This window comes from Platalea leucorodia, assembly GCF_965183815.1.
Source record: "Platalea leucorodia genome assembly, chromosome: 22".
NCBI classification, from domain to species: Eukaryota; Metazoa; Chordata; class Aves; order Pelecaniformes; family Threskiornithidae; genus Platalea; species Platalea leucorodia.
This window is the reverse complement of record NC_138844.1, coordinates 5,356,768-5,371,957: the sequence shown is the minus strand read 5'-3', so window position 1 is coordinate 5,371,957 and position 15,190 is coordinate 5,356,768. Positions and strand designations below refer to the sequence as shown.

General features: G+C 61.1%; 1 protein-coding gene across 1 annotated transcript in view; it reads left to right on the top strand.

Annotated features, from left to right (window-relative positions):
• SRCIN1 (SRC kinase signaling inhibitor 1) overlaps positions 1-15,190 on the top strand; it is a gene marked incomplete at its 3' end in the record, with an annotated part of 67,009 nt that overhangs the window by 26,427 nt on the left and 25,392 nt on the right. Inside the window, exon 3 of the mRNA XM_082332228.1 lies at positions 9,554-9,577. Within this exon, the coding sequence (XP_082188354.1) occupies positions 9,554-9,577 (24 nt within the window). The remainder of the gene's footprint in view (positions 1-9,553; positions 9,578-15,190) is intronic.

The window sequence follows — 15,190 nt, the reverse complement described above, 5'->3', positions numbered from 1 at the left end:
GTTATTTTTATTGAACTTGCAGTTGTCGAGCCTTTTGGGGAGCGTGTGCCGATGCATTTCTGCATAGCTCACGCATAACTGTAGGAAGGAAAAACTCCCGGGGAATTCAGGGTCCTGGGATCCCGGGGAGCCAGGGGGGGCTGACGAAAGCCGTGCCAAGCCCTCGCGGGCAGGCAGCCCGGGTGCTGTGTGCAGGGTGGCACCGGGGCTTGTGCAGCTCCCGCAGGGGCTACAAAGCCCCTTGGGGTGCTGGGGTGGGGTGGGGGGAGTCCGGCAGCACCCTGTGCTGCAGCAGCGTCTTATGGGGGTGTGTGTGTGCATGCAATGTGTGTGTGCATGCACGTTTGTGTGCACGCACAGGTGTGTGTGCACCATGCCCACCCCACAGCCTGTCCTGAGCCCACCCTGTCGCCGTGACAGGGTGCATGGGGGGCAAACGCTGCAAAGCTGCTGGGGCCGGAGAGCTGGGCTGCCTGTCCCACCCCTGCAGCCCCTGGCCCCTGCCCCCCTTGTCCCCTAGCACCCACCCCTGCTCCAACTGCCACATTGCACCCTCACTGACCCCAGCACCAACCCCGCCTCCATTGCACCCCCAGCACCCACCCCTCCTCCATTCCACCCCTAGCACCCCCCTTGCCCCATTGACCCTTAGCACCCCCCTTGCCCCATTGCACCCTTAGCACCGACCCCTTGCCCCATTGCACCTCCAATTCCCCCCAGCACCCCCCTTGCCCCATTGCACCCCTAGCACCCTCCTTGCCCCATTGCACCCCCAGCACCCACCCCTGCCCCACTGCACCCCCAGCACCCACCCCTCCTCCATTCCACCCCTAGCACCCCCCCTGCCCCACTGCACCCCCAGCACCCACCCCTGCCCAACTGCACCCCCAGCACCCACCCCTCCTCCATTCCACCCCTAGCACCCTCCTTGCCCCATTGACCCCTAGCACCCCCCCTGCCCCATTGCACCCCCAGCACCCCCCTTACCCCATTGCACCCCTAGCACCCCCCTGCCCCATTGCGCCCTTAGCACCCCCCCTGCCCCACTGCACCCCCAGCACCCCCCTTGCCCCTTTGCACCCCCAATTCCCTCCATCTCCCCCCCCGCTCCGCCCCGCCCCGCCCTCGCCGGGAGCGCGCGCCCCCGCCTGGCGGCCCGGCGCGGCGCGCGGCGGCAGGTGGAGTCGCGGTTACCATGGCGACCGCGCCCCTATAAGGGCGGGCGCGCGGGGCCGGCGGCGGCCGCAGCGGCGGGAGGTGGCGGCTCCGCTCCGCGCCGCGCGCAGCGGCCCCGGCCCCGCCCGGCCGCCGAGCCGAGCCGAGCCGAGCCGAGCCGAGCCGAGCCGAGCCGAGCCGAGCCGAGCCGAGCCGAGCCGAGCCGGGCTCGCCGCCGCTGCGGACCCCGAGCCGGGCTCACCGCTCACCTGCCGCAGGTACCGGGGCGAGGGGAGTCCGGTGGGGCGGAGCGGGGCGCATCCCACCCCCCTGCGGGGTGCGGGTCCGGCGTGGCCATCCCCTCCCCTCCCCCCCTGCAGCCCCCCGACCCCCCCTTCCCCACATGTCCTGGTGTCCCCCCCCATCTCAGCATCCCCGTCCCCCACCCCGGCATCCCCGTCCCCGATCGTGCCCTTCCCCTGGCCGCGGGGCTCAGCCCCAGGGCGGGAGCAGCCCCCACCCCCCCTGCAGCCCCCCTACGCTCCCCTTTCCTGGGGGTCCCCCCACTCCAGTGGGTCCCAGGGTCCCCACTCGCGGCGGGGAGGGGGTGGCTGTTGGTGGGTGCCGTCGTCCCCGCGTTGCCCTTGGGTGCAGCAGCTGGGGGGGGCTCACCCTGCTCCCCCCGGGGGCCCGTGGGGCCGCGCAAAGCCCCCGGCGGTGCCCTGCCAGCCCCGCCGGGCAGCCCCCATCTTCCCAGGGCAGCCCCGCCTCGTCACCCGTGTCCCTGTCCCTCTGCAGGGGACACCGATCCCCTCTCCCCTTCTTGGGCTGCGGCACGGGCAGCCGGAGAGGGGCAGATGGTGGCCTGGGCATGCAGCATCCCTGCGCCATGCCGGGGCTTGTCTCGCCTCCAGCTCGCTTGGCCGAGCATCCTTCCCGCAGGGGCCCTGCCGGCACCGCGGGGACCCCCCTGGGCACGTACCCAACCCGGCCGGGGAGCGGGACCGGGGAGCGGGACCTCCACAACGGGAGGAGCGGCTTGACAGCATCTCGCTCCGGCCCCCCGAGAGGCGATGGAGCGGGGCACGTGGCGGGGTGCCCGTGGCCTTGGCGTGAGGTTGGCATCGTCTTGTCCTCGCGGGGTCCCTGGTCGGGCTGGGGGTGCCCCCTGCACAGGCAGGGCATGGGGTACCTGGACACTCTGCTTTTGCAAAGCCCGTGGTGACGGTGGGTTGCGAATGCTGCCTGAAGTGAACCGGTTGGCGGGAGCTCGCTGGGGCGGAGGGAGCGAGATGCGGGGCCCTTCGTTGCTCTCGCCGGGGTCTGATCTTGGTCTCCGGAGGTGGAGTGCGTCGTGAACCGTTGCAAACTGCTGTAATGGTGGAGGAGAGCGTGCGTGGCTGTCGGGAGTAACATGAACGAGCGTGTGTGTGTGTCCCTATGACTGCAGCCAGAGCTGTCTCTATCGATTCTCTTGTTTTTCCCCTACTGGGAGCAATTCCTGGCTGATTAAAAGAGACCTGGCCCACGGTTTGGCTGGGAATCAGGTCCCTGGGAGCAGGGAGTCATGCAAAGGTCTGTGGGTCACCCCACTTCTCCTTGGGCTTTTTGCACAGAGCAGGGAGGAAGCAGATCTTGAAGTCCCTGAGAAGTGGGTAATAAATACGGCCACGTTGGTGACAGCGATGGCAGCCCTGGGGAGGGCATTAATGAGCCCATGGTGTAGTCCAGCAGGGAGATACCCAGTGGGTGCCCATCAGGAATTGGATCCGACTGCATCCTGGTGGCAGGTGGGATGCGCCTGGCACGCTCCCCTTGACACCCTTGGGCTCCAGCGCTCCCCGCTCCTCACCGTGGTTCAGGTGCTGGCACCGCCATCGGGGCCGCCGGCCTGGAAGGGGCGTGCGTGTTCCTGCCTCTCCGGCACACGCAACGACGTGAACGCCTGCATCCACCCCTGCCCCGCTGCCCAAAGTTTCCTGCTGTTCCTAACCCAAATTTGGCTCCTTCCGCCAGCGGCCTCGGGGGTCCTTGCGAGACGGCCTCGGGCTGCCGCCTCCCCCGCTGTCACGGCGCTGGGCTGGCGCTGAGCGGGGTTCGGAGAGAGAACGCCAAAAAGCTGCAGCAGCCAGGAAGGCAGCTCTTCTGTCCCCGCTGCTAATGCAGACCTGGCTCCAGTGGCGCTGGCAGCGTTAGGGAGGGAGCGGAGAAGAGCAGGTTGCTCTCCGTCAGCGGCCGTGTGTCGGTGCCCTCTGCCCCCCCCAGCTTTGCTGCTGGCTGGGCGGGGTGGGGGCAGCACCCTCCGCTGCACCCCAGGGTGCTGGTACCCCCCAGGGACCCTGCGGTGGGAGGCAGGGCTCGCGTCACGAGGGGATGCGGCTGCTGGAGCCCCACGGGGAGATGGTTGCAGTGCTGACAGATCTGCAGGTCCTAGAGGTCCAGGGGACCCTGCGGAGGATCCGGCCGGCTCACCCTTGGCGTGGGGTTTCCCAGGGATTCGCCTGCAGGGATGAGCTTCCCTGGGTTTGCAGGCACCGGCCGGAGGGAGGAGATCACCCCAAAGCTCTTGGGGGGTTGAAGCCTGGTGCTGTCCCCGGCAGGTCCCTGGCAGTGGGGAGCGGGTGGATGGATGGATGGATGCTTGCTGCCTGCTTGCTGCCTGCTTGCTGCCGGGTTTACCTTGCACGTCCCTATTGTGTTGGTCCACCTACGCCGTGCCGTTACCATAGCGACTCTGCAATCTGATCTGCCCAACTTCTGCCTGGTTTCCCTGCCTTCCCCCCAAAACCTTTGGCTCTGCTCCCTGGCCACCCTCCCCACACCCCAGGAGCAGGATGGAGGAGACCTTGGCCCCTGTGCTGGGCTGCATGGCCGCTGCCTGCTCCTGCCGGCACGGGGGGCCGGGCAGTGATGGGGCAGAGACCCCCCCGCCCCGTCATGAGCAGGCTGAGGATGTGCTGAGCACCGAGCCCGGACCCCAGGGAACCTGCAGCACAAGAGGGGTCCCTGACCTTGGACGTGGAGGCCACAGAAGGGAGATTTTAAAGCCCAAGCAGGCAGTTGCATGGCTGATCCTCGGCAGCACATTTGTCCTTATGCATCACTACTCCGAGGTGCGTTGCTATAGGCAGATGTTGTTGCTGATTTGCTTTGTATTGGCATCAGGAACGGAGGGGGCTTGAGCAAGGGTCAGGAGTGCAAATCCACTGATGTCCAAGGGCACTCGTGCTCTGCTGTCACCTGGGCTGCCTCAGAGACGCTGCTTTGTAGGTCAAGGCTGTAATTGCTGCTGGAGAGCTGCTGAACCTCCCTTGGACAGAAGGTCCACACTGGTGCGTGGGCAGACGGAGGGACGGCGCGGTCCTGCAGGCAAACTTGGAGCGGTGCAGCTGGGCCAGGGGCCTGTCGGCGATGCCGGCCATCGGGTCGCTGTGATAATCTGCTGGGGCATCTCTGCTGACATCTCTTGACGGCCATCAGAGCCTCCTTGGGCTGGGGACTGGAGAGAGGTGTAGTAAAAGCCCAGCCCCTGCCTAAAGATGCCTGCGCCTGAAAGAGAAGCGGCAAAGCGAGCGCCTTGGTGCCCTTTTCGTGGGGGGGTCGGGTTGGAGGACCCACCGAGGCCTCTCGGGAGCCCGGGTCGGATGGGAAGCAGCCCCAGCGCTCCTGCGTCCCGTCTTGTCTCACGCTGGCCTCTCTCCCGCCTGCTGGGATGCTCAGGTTTGAGAGGTCCGTTTGCCATAATTGCCAGGCTTCAGACGACAGTATCTGCAACGCACAGTGTCGGCGTCGCTCTTCTCTCTATCTGGTTACTGTTTGCATTTGACTCTTATCTTGTCATTTTGCTCTTTCCACTTTAATTCAGTTTCTCTTGTGCTGAAAAGTATTAAAAAACTTTAATAAGGAGAAACAGATTAAATTCGCTTTACTGTTATTTTTCAAGGAGATTTTTGTTTGTCAAGACACTGTGCCTGAGGGGGACTCTATCAGAAACTGGAACTCCTGAAAATGAGTTAATTAAAAAGCCAATGAAGCTGCCTCCGTCCCTCCCTTCGGTGGAGTGTGCTGGGGCTGCTGCTGCTGCCCATTTTAGAGGGACGCATTCGGTCCGGCCTTGTTAATCGCTAACAGATTTGTGTTGTAATTGCTAACCAGGGGAAGTCTGCCTTGGTCAAGGCAGTGACTTGGATTTCATTTACCTCCTGGTCTTCTGGGACAATCACAAAGACTATTTTTTTTTTTTTAACTTAACTACAAAATGTTCTTCCCTACATTCCCCCAGCTCTGGTTTTCCTCTCTTCTGCAGCGTGCCTGTGTGTGTACGCGGGCGCATCTCCCCGAGCATTCGTGTGTGCGTGGGGTCCCTCATGGCCGTGGGCTCACAGGAGCATCTCAAGCCCCATTTTGCGCTTGCATGCGCGCTCCAGCCCCTAAGCGCACACACGTGTGCACGGCTGTGCTTTGGGGGGGCCCTGGTCCTAGTTAGTCCATCATTTTGCAGCATCATGGACATGACTTTCATTGTAATTATAATCTCAGCCTTTGTAATTCTTCATACCTTCTGCACAGCTCTGCTGCAAGCGAGCTGCCTGTTTTATCGGTTGTAACAAGGCTGTCGCTTCAAATCCTCTCTCAGACCATTATCTCCCTTTGATGCTTTTGAAGAGCCAGCGATATGTTAATTCTACCTTGGCCCTCTCCTCTTCTCTTCTCTTTGTACAAATCCACCCTTGCCAGCCTGGCCGGCTGCCGCGGCGCTTGCAGGGGAGCTGGGCGCAGCGCTCGGGCTGTCCCTGCTCTGTCCCCTGGCTTTGGGGGAGCTGCTGGGAGGTGGCTGGGTTTAAGGCTGTGGCTGCTTGTGCTGCCCTGGTCCCCTCTCACTGCCGTCTCCTTGGGTGCAGCCTGTGCCCGGAGCGAGGGACCTGTGCCGGGGGACCGCGTCCTTTTTGCTTTGGGAGATTTGGGGTGGGTGGAGGATGAGCAAATGGCAGGATGGGCTGGGCAAAGCGCCGGCGCTGAGCCCTGCTCCTGCCAAGCCCGGTGCGGTAGCAGTGCCTGCAAGGACAGATGGAGCCCCTGAAAGGTCTGCGTGGTGGTGTCCATCGCCCGCTTGGCCCTGGCAGACAGCACCAGATTGTCGGCCCTGGCCAGTCCTGCCTCTCGGCAGGGTACAGGCAGGGCAGGCAGCGCATCCCCTAGCCCCCATCCAGCCCGTAGCGTGGCCGGCGGCAGCAGCCCCGCTGCAGGCAGAGCTCTGCTTGGGGGTCCCGCGCCGTTCCGGGGGGTGCCAGCGAAGGGGCCGGATCCAGGGACCTGGGAGAGGGTGGGTGCCATGCTGTGCCATCCTGGCGCGTGCTCTGGCTCACGCTAACCAGCCCAAATCTCTTCCAGAATATTCTTGATTCCCTCCCATGGCAGCTGGGGTTCAGACAAGCTCATCGCCGGTTTGATGTGGAGTGGTTGTATGCGGTGGGGATGTAATTTATGGACTTTGTGATAAGCCTGTCCAGTCATCCTAAAATAATAAATAAAATACATACCAAGGGCTGGCATGAGATAGGATCAGTAATATCAGGGTCTGAGGAAAATTACTGAGACTCTTCAACAGCAAAATAAAGAGCATGGAGGGGAAAAAAAAAGCCACAGAAGGAAAAAGTCAGGAGCATCATCTGCTACCAGAGACTGGGGTCTCCTACCACAGACTGGGTCGGGGCCTTTTGGGGACTGGGACAGACTGGTTTGGCCACAACTCTTCCCAGCAGTGCTTGGAGCATTTTGGCCAAAATATCCCATCCATTGTGGAGGCCCATTGCAGCCATTCGCAGCACAAAGGAGTTACAGAGGGGGTGAGCATCCCTGGGTGTGAGGGCAGCATATCCATGCCCCCAGGGACCCGGCATCTCTGGGGGGCCTCTTGTCCCCCTTCCTTGCCTGGGTGTACTGGTGGCAAGGTGGGGAGAGCCAGCTGCTAGAGGGGGTGACTCTGGCAAGGGAAGGGGATGAAGGATTTATTCCTGCTCATTTGAAATCGGCTGTGATTTACTAAGGGTCCCTCGCGCAGGCTTCCCTGGGAGGCGGCATCCGCGTCTGGCCTTGGGGAGTTTGGGTGAGGGCTGCCGAGCAGAAGCACAGTTGCAAAACTGCTGCCCTGCGCAGCTTCACTCGAGACGTTTCCGAACCAAGGCACGGCGTGTCAAACCCTTCAGGAGCTGATGCAATCCTGCTCACCTCTCGGAGACAGGGAGATGGGCTGCTGTTTCCCGCGGCTCCTCCAGCCGAGGAGGAGCACGCTGCCGGGCGAGCGGCTGCGTCAGGCTCAGCTTCTACCCAGGGTCAGATGCTTTGGCTTGACACACGGCAACGCCGCAATTCGGGCTTTGCCCCCATGCACGGCCGGGCAGGTCCCGGCGCTGCCAGCCTTGCCTTGCCCCCGGCATCTTGCACCCAGCATCTTGCACCGGGAGCTCAGGCTGCGGAGAGCTGCTGGTGCAGCTGGCATGCTAATTGCTAGATACGATGGATGGCTTCGTTTAGCACCGAAAGGCATCGAGAGGCAGTTTCTCGCTTTCAAGCTCCTGGTGTTTTGGAAAAGCTTTACGTGCCCAGGATAGGCTTGGATCCTGCTGGTTGTTATCTAATAGTGCCTGGTAATCACGGCTCTGGACTTCTATTTCTGATTCTGCTTCTGAGTCACGGTGTGCCCTTGGAAAAGACCTTTGTGCCTTGAGGCTTGTCTGCATGAAAACACTGCGCTTGTTTGACTTAAATCACTTTTAAAACAGTTTTGGTTTGGTTGAGGCAGAACTTGGTCTGGGTCTACTGATGTCTTATGGAATATTAATGTGAACTGCATCTTGAATTGGAATAAGAGCATCCTGCTGATCCTTGAGATGAGTCTAACAGTGAATTTGTGTTTATACACATAGACTAGACCTCTATTTACCTGGTCAGCAGAAGGGTTAATACCCCAGCAGCAAGTCTGCTAGTGGATTGTTAAAGTCCTTGGATAAATACTCCGTGATGGACTACCGTTACTGCAACTTCTTCCTCTGCTCCCAGAGCACTGCGATAGGAGCGGCCATCAGGGCACTGCAGGGACTGATGGGGACCGGGAGCTTGGTGCGGGAGCCTGCTTTCTATTTAAAATAACAATAATAATAATAATAAAAAAAAATCCTCTAAGTAACAAACTAGGTTTGCAACCACGGTGATTGTGGTGGGGAAATAAATGCTGTAAAAAAGCAAGGCGATAGGTGGGTGTGAAAGGGGAGGAAGGAGCAGTCAAGAACTTTGATCCTAATAAAAAGACCATTGGGACAAAAGCTGCTCTGCACCCGTTTCTCCCACCCCACCCATCAGCTGGGCATCAAAATGCTTCCTCTTCCAGCAAGGTGGGTCACCCTTCGCCTCACCGGATCGGACTTCCCTCCTGCTGGGTACGCTGCCTCCTCAAACACGGTCTCAGGGCACCGCTGGAGCCGGGGTGCTGCTGCCCGGGCGTTAGGGGCCCGGCCCCGGGGCGGGATGAAGCTGCTTGCGATGCTGCTGTGCCAAGCGCATGCCTTGCTCCGAAGCGCTTGGCTTCGCCCGCGGCGGCGGGGAGCTCGCCTGGCCCCGTCCGGCGGCGCGGTGTGCTGGGGATGCTCGGCCCCGGTGTGCTCTCAGTCCCCGCGTTGTCCTCTGAGGGCTCGCTGGGCTCCTGCAGCCCCGTCCCGGCTGTGCGAGCCCCGTGCTGCCCCGGGAGCGGGGCCCGAGTCTCCAACCCACGTGCTGCGACGGTGGGTATTGCAGTGAGCCGCAGCTCCGAGCATCCTTGGGACTTTCGGTGAGGATCAGTGGGCGGCTTGGGAGAGGAAAGCTCCCGAGCTCGCCAGCTTGCTGGGCTGTAAGCGATGCCAGCTCCTGTCATTCCCTGTAGCACATTGGCTTGACACCGGTGGAAACGCTGCGAAGAAGCAACAGAGGGAGGTAGCAGCGGCAAAGAGGGGGGATTGGAAGATCTTTTTAAAAATGAAAATTATTCTGGCTTCCAGCACCGACCCCCAGGGCAGCAGCCTGACCAGCGTGTGCCGGGACGGTGCGGGCGTACCGGTGACTCCAGGAGCGATGCTGGGCTGCCGTCCTGCTCCCCGCTTTGCTCTGCTTCAGTTACCTTGCACCCCGGTCTGCATTCGATGCCCATTGCCGTCCCTGCCTGCTTGCATGATCCTGCTTCCCCTTTGCCAGCCCTTAGCAGCATGAAACTTAAGCAACCCGTTGGGAGGGGACTTTAAGAAGCGAGAGCAGGTTTAATGTTGCAGTTTAAAGTCAACAATTCTCAAAAGGAAAACAAAAGTCAAACCAGAATCTTAATGGTATTTTTTGTTTTCTTTTGTTTTGTTGTTTTATTTTTTGTTAGCAACCCAACTACTGGAGCTTTAAGGTCAGTATTTCTGATTTTTCATGCTTCTGTTTGAAATGCATGCACTTTTCCACCCTTGCCTCATCTCTGTGTCTGTGCAGGGGGGTGGGAGCTCGGGTTTTCTGTTGAGGATTCCTGTGCCAAAGTAGTTTGTTCTCAGCTCAGCAGCAGTTTAAGCTCGTGAGAAGGATTTTATGCTTTTGGGTCGAGTTGTTGTGCAGATACAACCTGTTCTCTGAGAGGGATGAATCTGTGTCCTGCCCTCATTTAGACCCCTATCACCCCCTAGTCAAATCCTGCTGCTTTAGAGTTATTTCACTGCAGCAGAGACCTTAATTCTGGGAAAAGGACAGAAAAGAGCCTCAGACATCCACCTGCGGAGCTACATCCAGGTGCCTGCTCCCAGGCAGAGATACACGGGTTGCTCTGATTTCCAGCCTCCCCGTTGGAGGAGGCGAGCTGCGGAGCAGAGCCTGTCCCTCCCGTCGGTGGCCCTGCCGAGCGCCGGGACCTGCCGTGCTTCCCATCGCGCGGCCTCTCCGTCGCTTCTCTGCACTTGACCGTTTGCCCAGCGCCGTTTCCCCCGTTGGGCTCCTCATCTCCCTCTCCCGAGCCCCTCGTTCCGGCAGAGCCCGGGCTGATGCCACGCTGATGTGCGAGGGCAGGAGACGCGGGGGTCTGGGGACGGGGGGTGCTGGCGTGCTGCTCCCCAAAGCCGGGCTGTGCCTGCACCTCGCAGGCGGTGGGGTTGGCGGAGAGGGAGGAGGAACGGGCTTCCCAACACAAATGCCACGCCGGACCCCAGAGACCGGCTTGTGTTCGGCGTGTCGAGGGACCTCTAGACCAGACAGCGAAGTTATTTGTTCGGCTGGCGGTGTTGAGCCCTGCGGGAGGGGAAGGGGCAGCTCTGTCCTGCGTTGGCCATCGCATCTCTGTCTCCATCCTCTGCTCTGTCGCTTGGGCGTTACGGTACCGGCCTGTTCGGCGGGAGGCTGCTGCAGGAGCGGCAGAATGGAGAAAGCATTAGCGTGTGCTTTATTGCACCGGGATCTTTGTGCCTAAACCCACCTCTTCCAGGCTCCGCAAAGGGGACCCTGACGGGATTCTCCTGGCAGCGCCGAGGGTCTGTGCCTGCCTGGCGATTCCTGCCGGCACCTTGCGAACAGTTGCCCTATTGTCTGGCAGGGTGAAGTACGCATGTCATCGCGACTCCCCTTCCTCCCTCCTCCTCGCCCAGGGATGCGGTGGCAACACTTCAAGGTCAGGCGTGTTGCTGGATGACCTTGGCGTGTTGTCCCTGGTGGGTTTGCTCTTCCTGTGGAAAAAACAGGCGCTTTCCTTGGTTGGCAGCGGAGAGCGGAGGAGTCGTAAAATGCATAATATGTGCACTTGTTCGGAGTTTTCATTCTTCAAGTACTTGCAGCATAAAAGGCGTGCGAGCAGCGGCTCCTCGAATATGCAGCTGTCTGAGTTCTCACCGGCCGGTTTCAGCCCCATGCTCTCGGGGACATTCCAGGGACTGGGGGGGAAGGCATAAAAGCCTCAATTTATTATTTTTTTTTTTTCATTTTTTGTGAGTAAGAGATAAAATGGGGATGGACTTTAGGGGTCCACCCACCCCCGAGGGGTCCTCCTCAGCAGCGGCTGGGGGTTTGCAGCCACAGAGGGTGCGTTTTCTATAACTACGTATTTTTCCACCCGAGCCTGGAAGCACTTTGCATTGCAAGCAGAGCATCTTCCCCGGCTGTGTCCGCTGTGGAAATGCGTTACGGGTTAAATCACCCTCTGCTTCCCGGCCGAGGGAGGCCCCCAGCTGCCTGACCCCGCTACCAAGTGGGGCAGGAGCCAGAGGCAGCTGGGGCTGGCGCGTCCCGGGGAGAGCCCCGCGGGGAGGCTGATCCCGGCAAGCAGGTGCTGGGGGCGTCCTCGAGGCCACTGCAGCCACCTGCGTCCCCTGGGGTCTTCTGTAGCTGCAGGCTTGGCCTTCAGCTGGGAAAGTTGCCTTCCCCCCCCCGCCACTCTCTCCCCAAAATAAAACTTTCATGACCCTTTAGGTTCCCTGTCGGTGTCCAGCTGCCACCTTCTGCTGCTGGGGGGGCAGAGCCAGCCCTTCTCCATCCCTCGGCCGAAGAAGGGGGGCTGCAGGCATAGCCCCAGCTGATGGGGGACGGAGGGGATCGGATGGTGGGAAAGGCTGTGCCACATTCCCAGGGATACCCAGGGATGCGGTGTGCTGCTGCTGCTGCTGGGTGCCCGGGGCAGGACCTGCTCTCCTCCTGCCCCGGCATCCCCCATCTGCCTGGGGACAGGCAACGGCAGCTGCTGGCTGCGATTTGGGGCTCTCCAGGCGTGGGCTTTGGGGGACGGGGGCCCTGCATTGCTGTATTTGTCGGTCTTGGTGCTGGAGATGAGCAGATGCTCTTGTATGTGGGTGGCGGTGCCATCATTGCGGAGGGGGGTCCAGGAGATGATGCTGTCCCCAGCCGGTTCATCCTCTGCATCCCCTCCTGTCTGCAGGCCCTGCCGCTGCCCTCCGCCCTGCTCCATCCTCCTGCCCCGTGCCCCAGCGCATGCCTGGGATTTCTGTACTCGCTTCTAGATTGAGCCAGCCTGCTCCGCTCACGAATGTCCCTTCCCACCACCTGGGTCAGGCTGTGTGCTCGCACCGAGCCATTGATCCAGCCGCTCTGTGGCCATTGTCACGCTGCTGCTGGTCCCCGAGTCCCCAGGCAGATGCTCGAGTCCCTCGGCCGCGGCAGCCCCGTCCCCACCCGCCTTTCCATCACCTAAACCGCATCCCAGCTCCCAGCCACCATCCCTGCCATTTTGGGGTGACTCAAAGCCATATTCTGGGTGTCAGCCTCTCTGGGGCAGGAGCGTCTCAGCCCCATGGTTTGCAGGGCTCGGGGGCTCCGGGGACCCATCGCTGGATCTGGCTGGGGGGACAAATCCCTCCCCAGAGACGCAGCGGGGAGGGGGCTCTGCCACGGAGAGCGGCGAGGCAGCACCGAGGGCTGGGGGCTCCCGCTGCGCTAACGCAGGGGGTGGGCTGGCTCCTTGCTGTCACTCGTGGGCTGGAGGAGGAATGGGAAGAACCGAAGGCAGAGCCTCGGAAGAGCTCCTTTGGTGCCAGGGCTTTAAAAGAACATCAAAGGGACTAAAGCAAAAGCTCGTGGGAGAAAAATGACTAGGATGTGGAAGGGAGAAAGCGCGGGGGGGAACAGGACACTTTTGTCTTAAAAACAAGTGTCTGGGGCTGTGTCACCCGCCTTGTGCTGTTACTGCACGGCTCCCGCTCCGGCAGCAGTCGGTGGCTTGCTCGGTGCTTCGGGCTGTGGCTCCGCTTCCTCCAGCACGGCCAGCGTACGGGGCTCCCTGTCTCCTTAGCAAGAAGCCATTTCCATCTCACCGGCAGGCCGGCGACTCGGGCGTTTGCTGAGCCGGTATTATGGGCAGGCAGCGGTATTTACTTGCAGGAGACGAACAAATACCAGGCAGGCTTAGCTCCTGTAATCCTGCCGCTCCTGCACCAGCCCTCCTCCCCGCGCCCTCCCCGTGGCCTTGGCGTCCGCCGCGCTCCTCGGGGACCGGCGTTTACTGCGTAATATTTTCTTGCTCGCAGGAGGAGGGCATTGGGGTGCACCCGGGAGGGGAGAGCAGCCGCTGAGCACCTGCTCCCACCTCCTCCTTGCTCTCTGCTTTTGGGGGGCTTGCTGGTTTTCTGACCTGTCCACGGGAGCTGCTCTCCGGTGCTCGGTTATCTGTTGATCCTGGGTGTTGTCACTATTTATTATCGCAGCAGGGATGAGAGTAGTGTCCTTAGTGTCGGAATGGGGAAACTGAGGCGCGGTGGGACTAGGTGGCTTGCCTGAGAGTACCCAAGGGAGATGCATCAGCACGACCTGCGGCAGTGTCGGGGCCGGCGTCCCAGATCTGGGGCTCTTTACCTACAGCTGTTGCTGCTGAAGTTGGGTTTTGGTTTTTTTTTGCACTTCAAACCAGCCCCTCCGAGCCTTTTTCCAGAGAGGCACCCGCACATGTTAACCAGAGCCTGGCCTCCCTGTATACAGCTGTTAAAGCAAATCATGCCTCAGATGCCGAAGAGCTGAGCCTTGTCACCTGTCACTGTGAAGTCCCTGTCGCTAATGCTGCTAACCCGCCTGTCCCCGCTGCTTTGCAGCCTGTATCAGCTCCCCTCCCTCGGTGCCTGCAGCCCTGCCGTCCCCAGCAAGGGCTTGTCCCTTCCCCCCTCCCCATCCCCTTTTCTGCTGCTTTCTCACACTTGGCTTTGCTTCCCATCCGCCAGCGTCCCTAAAGGATGCAGTAATTTGCTTATTTTTGGAAGATGCTGTCACACAAGGCAGCGTCGCCAGAGAGCAGGGATTGAACGCGGCGGCCGCTCAGCCCCGGGGAGGAAGAGGATGGCTGGGGTGAACATCCACGGGGGGTCGAGGTAGCGGGGATGGAGGCAGGACTGGCACCCTCACCCCCAAAAGTATCTCCTGCCGCGTACCCCTCCATAATCCATCTCCCGGGACTGCCTCAGCTTCAGGGGGGGTGCTGGATCAGGCCTGTTTCTGGACCCCCCCCTATTTGTCCAGGGTCTCGTGGCAGGGATGCTCCTCTCCCCGCGGATGCCAGGCTGGACCTGCCTGTTTGAGGCACGGGGAAAACAACTCCAGGAACAAAAGCACGGCTGCCTTCGCTGGGAGGTTAATGATTACCCTCGCTGCAGGAGCCAGGGTTGCGCCCAGCGCCAGGAGGTGAGGATGAGTGGGCACGGCGTGTCCCCTCACCCGCGGGTGGTCCCAGCTCCAGCCCTGCCCTGGGTGCCAGCACCTTTTGCCGCCAGCGGTGAGACTGCTCCCCCCCGGCACTTTTGGGAAGAAAGCGAGGGTTTTGGGGACTGAACGCAGAGTCCTCAGCCTGGCTGGACTCACGGTGCGGTGCGGTGGCGACAGCCCTTGGAGCTGCCTTCTCCCGTGCAGGCATCGCGATCCCCTCGGCCAGGCAGGTGCTGCCGACAGCCCCGCTGATACCGACCTGCTGCCGCCGACCCCGCTGCCCGTGCCCGGACGGGGACCGAGAGGGACCGCCATGGTGGCGGGCAACCAGCAGCCGTCAATATTCATGAGGCTGCAGAGGATCCAGGCTTTTAAATATTCATCAGGCAGGCGAAGGTGGGAGGCTGTTGGTGCCAGCAGGAAGGGGAAAAAATGCAGAGAGGGGGCAAGCAGCCACCCGTGTCCCCCGTGGAGCCGGGCAGGCCGTGTCCGAGGGTAAAAGGGTGTTTTCTGCTTGGAAACGCGACATCCGAGTGTCAGGCTGCTGCTCGGCACCTTCAGAGGGTCGGGCAGCTCCTGTGCTTTGCAGGGCAGGCGTGACAGTGCTGGTGTCACGGAGATGCTTGCCGTAGGGGTACCCCGTTTCACCCGCGCGCGGGGCTCGTCGCAGGGTAGCAAGCTCCCGCTCACATCTGGCTGCCAGTAGCAGGCTGTGCACATCTGGTGGGGAAGGCCCCTTTCTTTAGTCAAGGGGTCTGGTTTAAAAAACTAATCCGATTTTAACGCTAATCCTGTTAACATTGAGATCAGGATTAATTCTGGGTTAATCGGGATAATCCTGACAAAATGT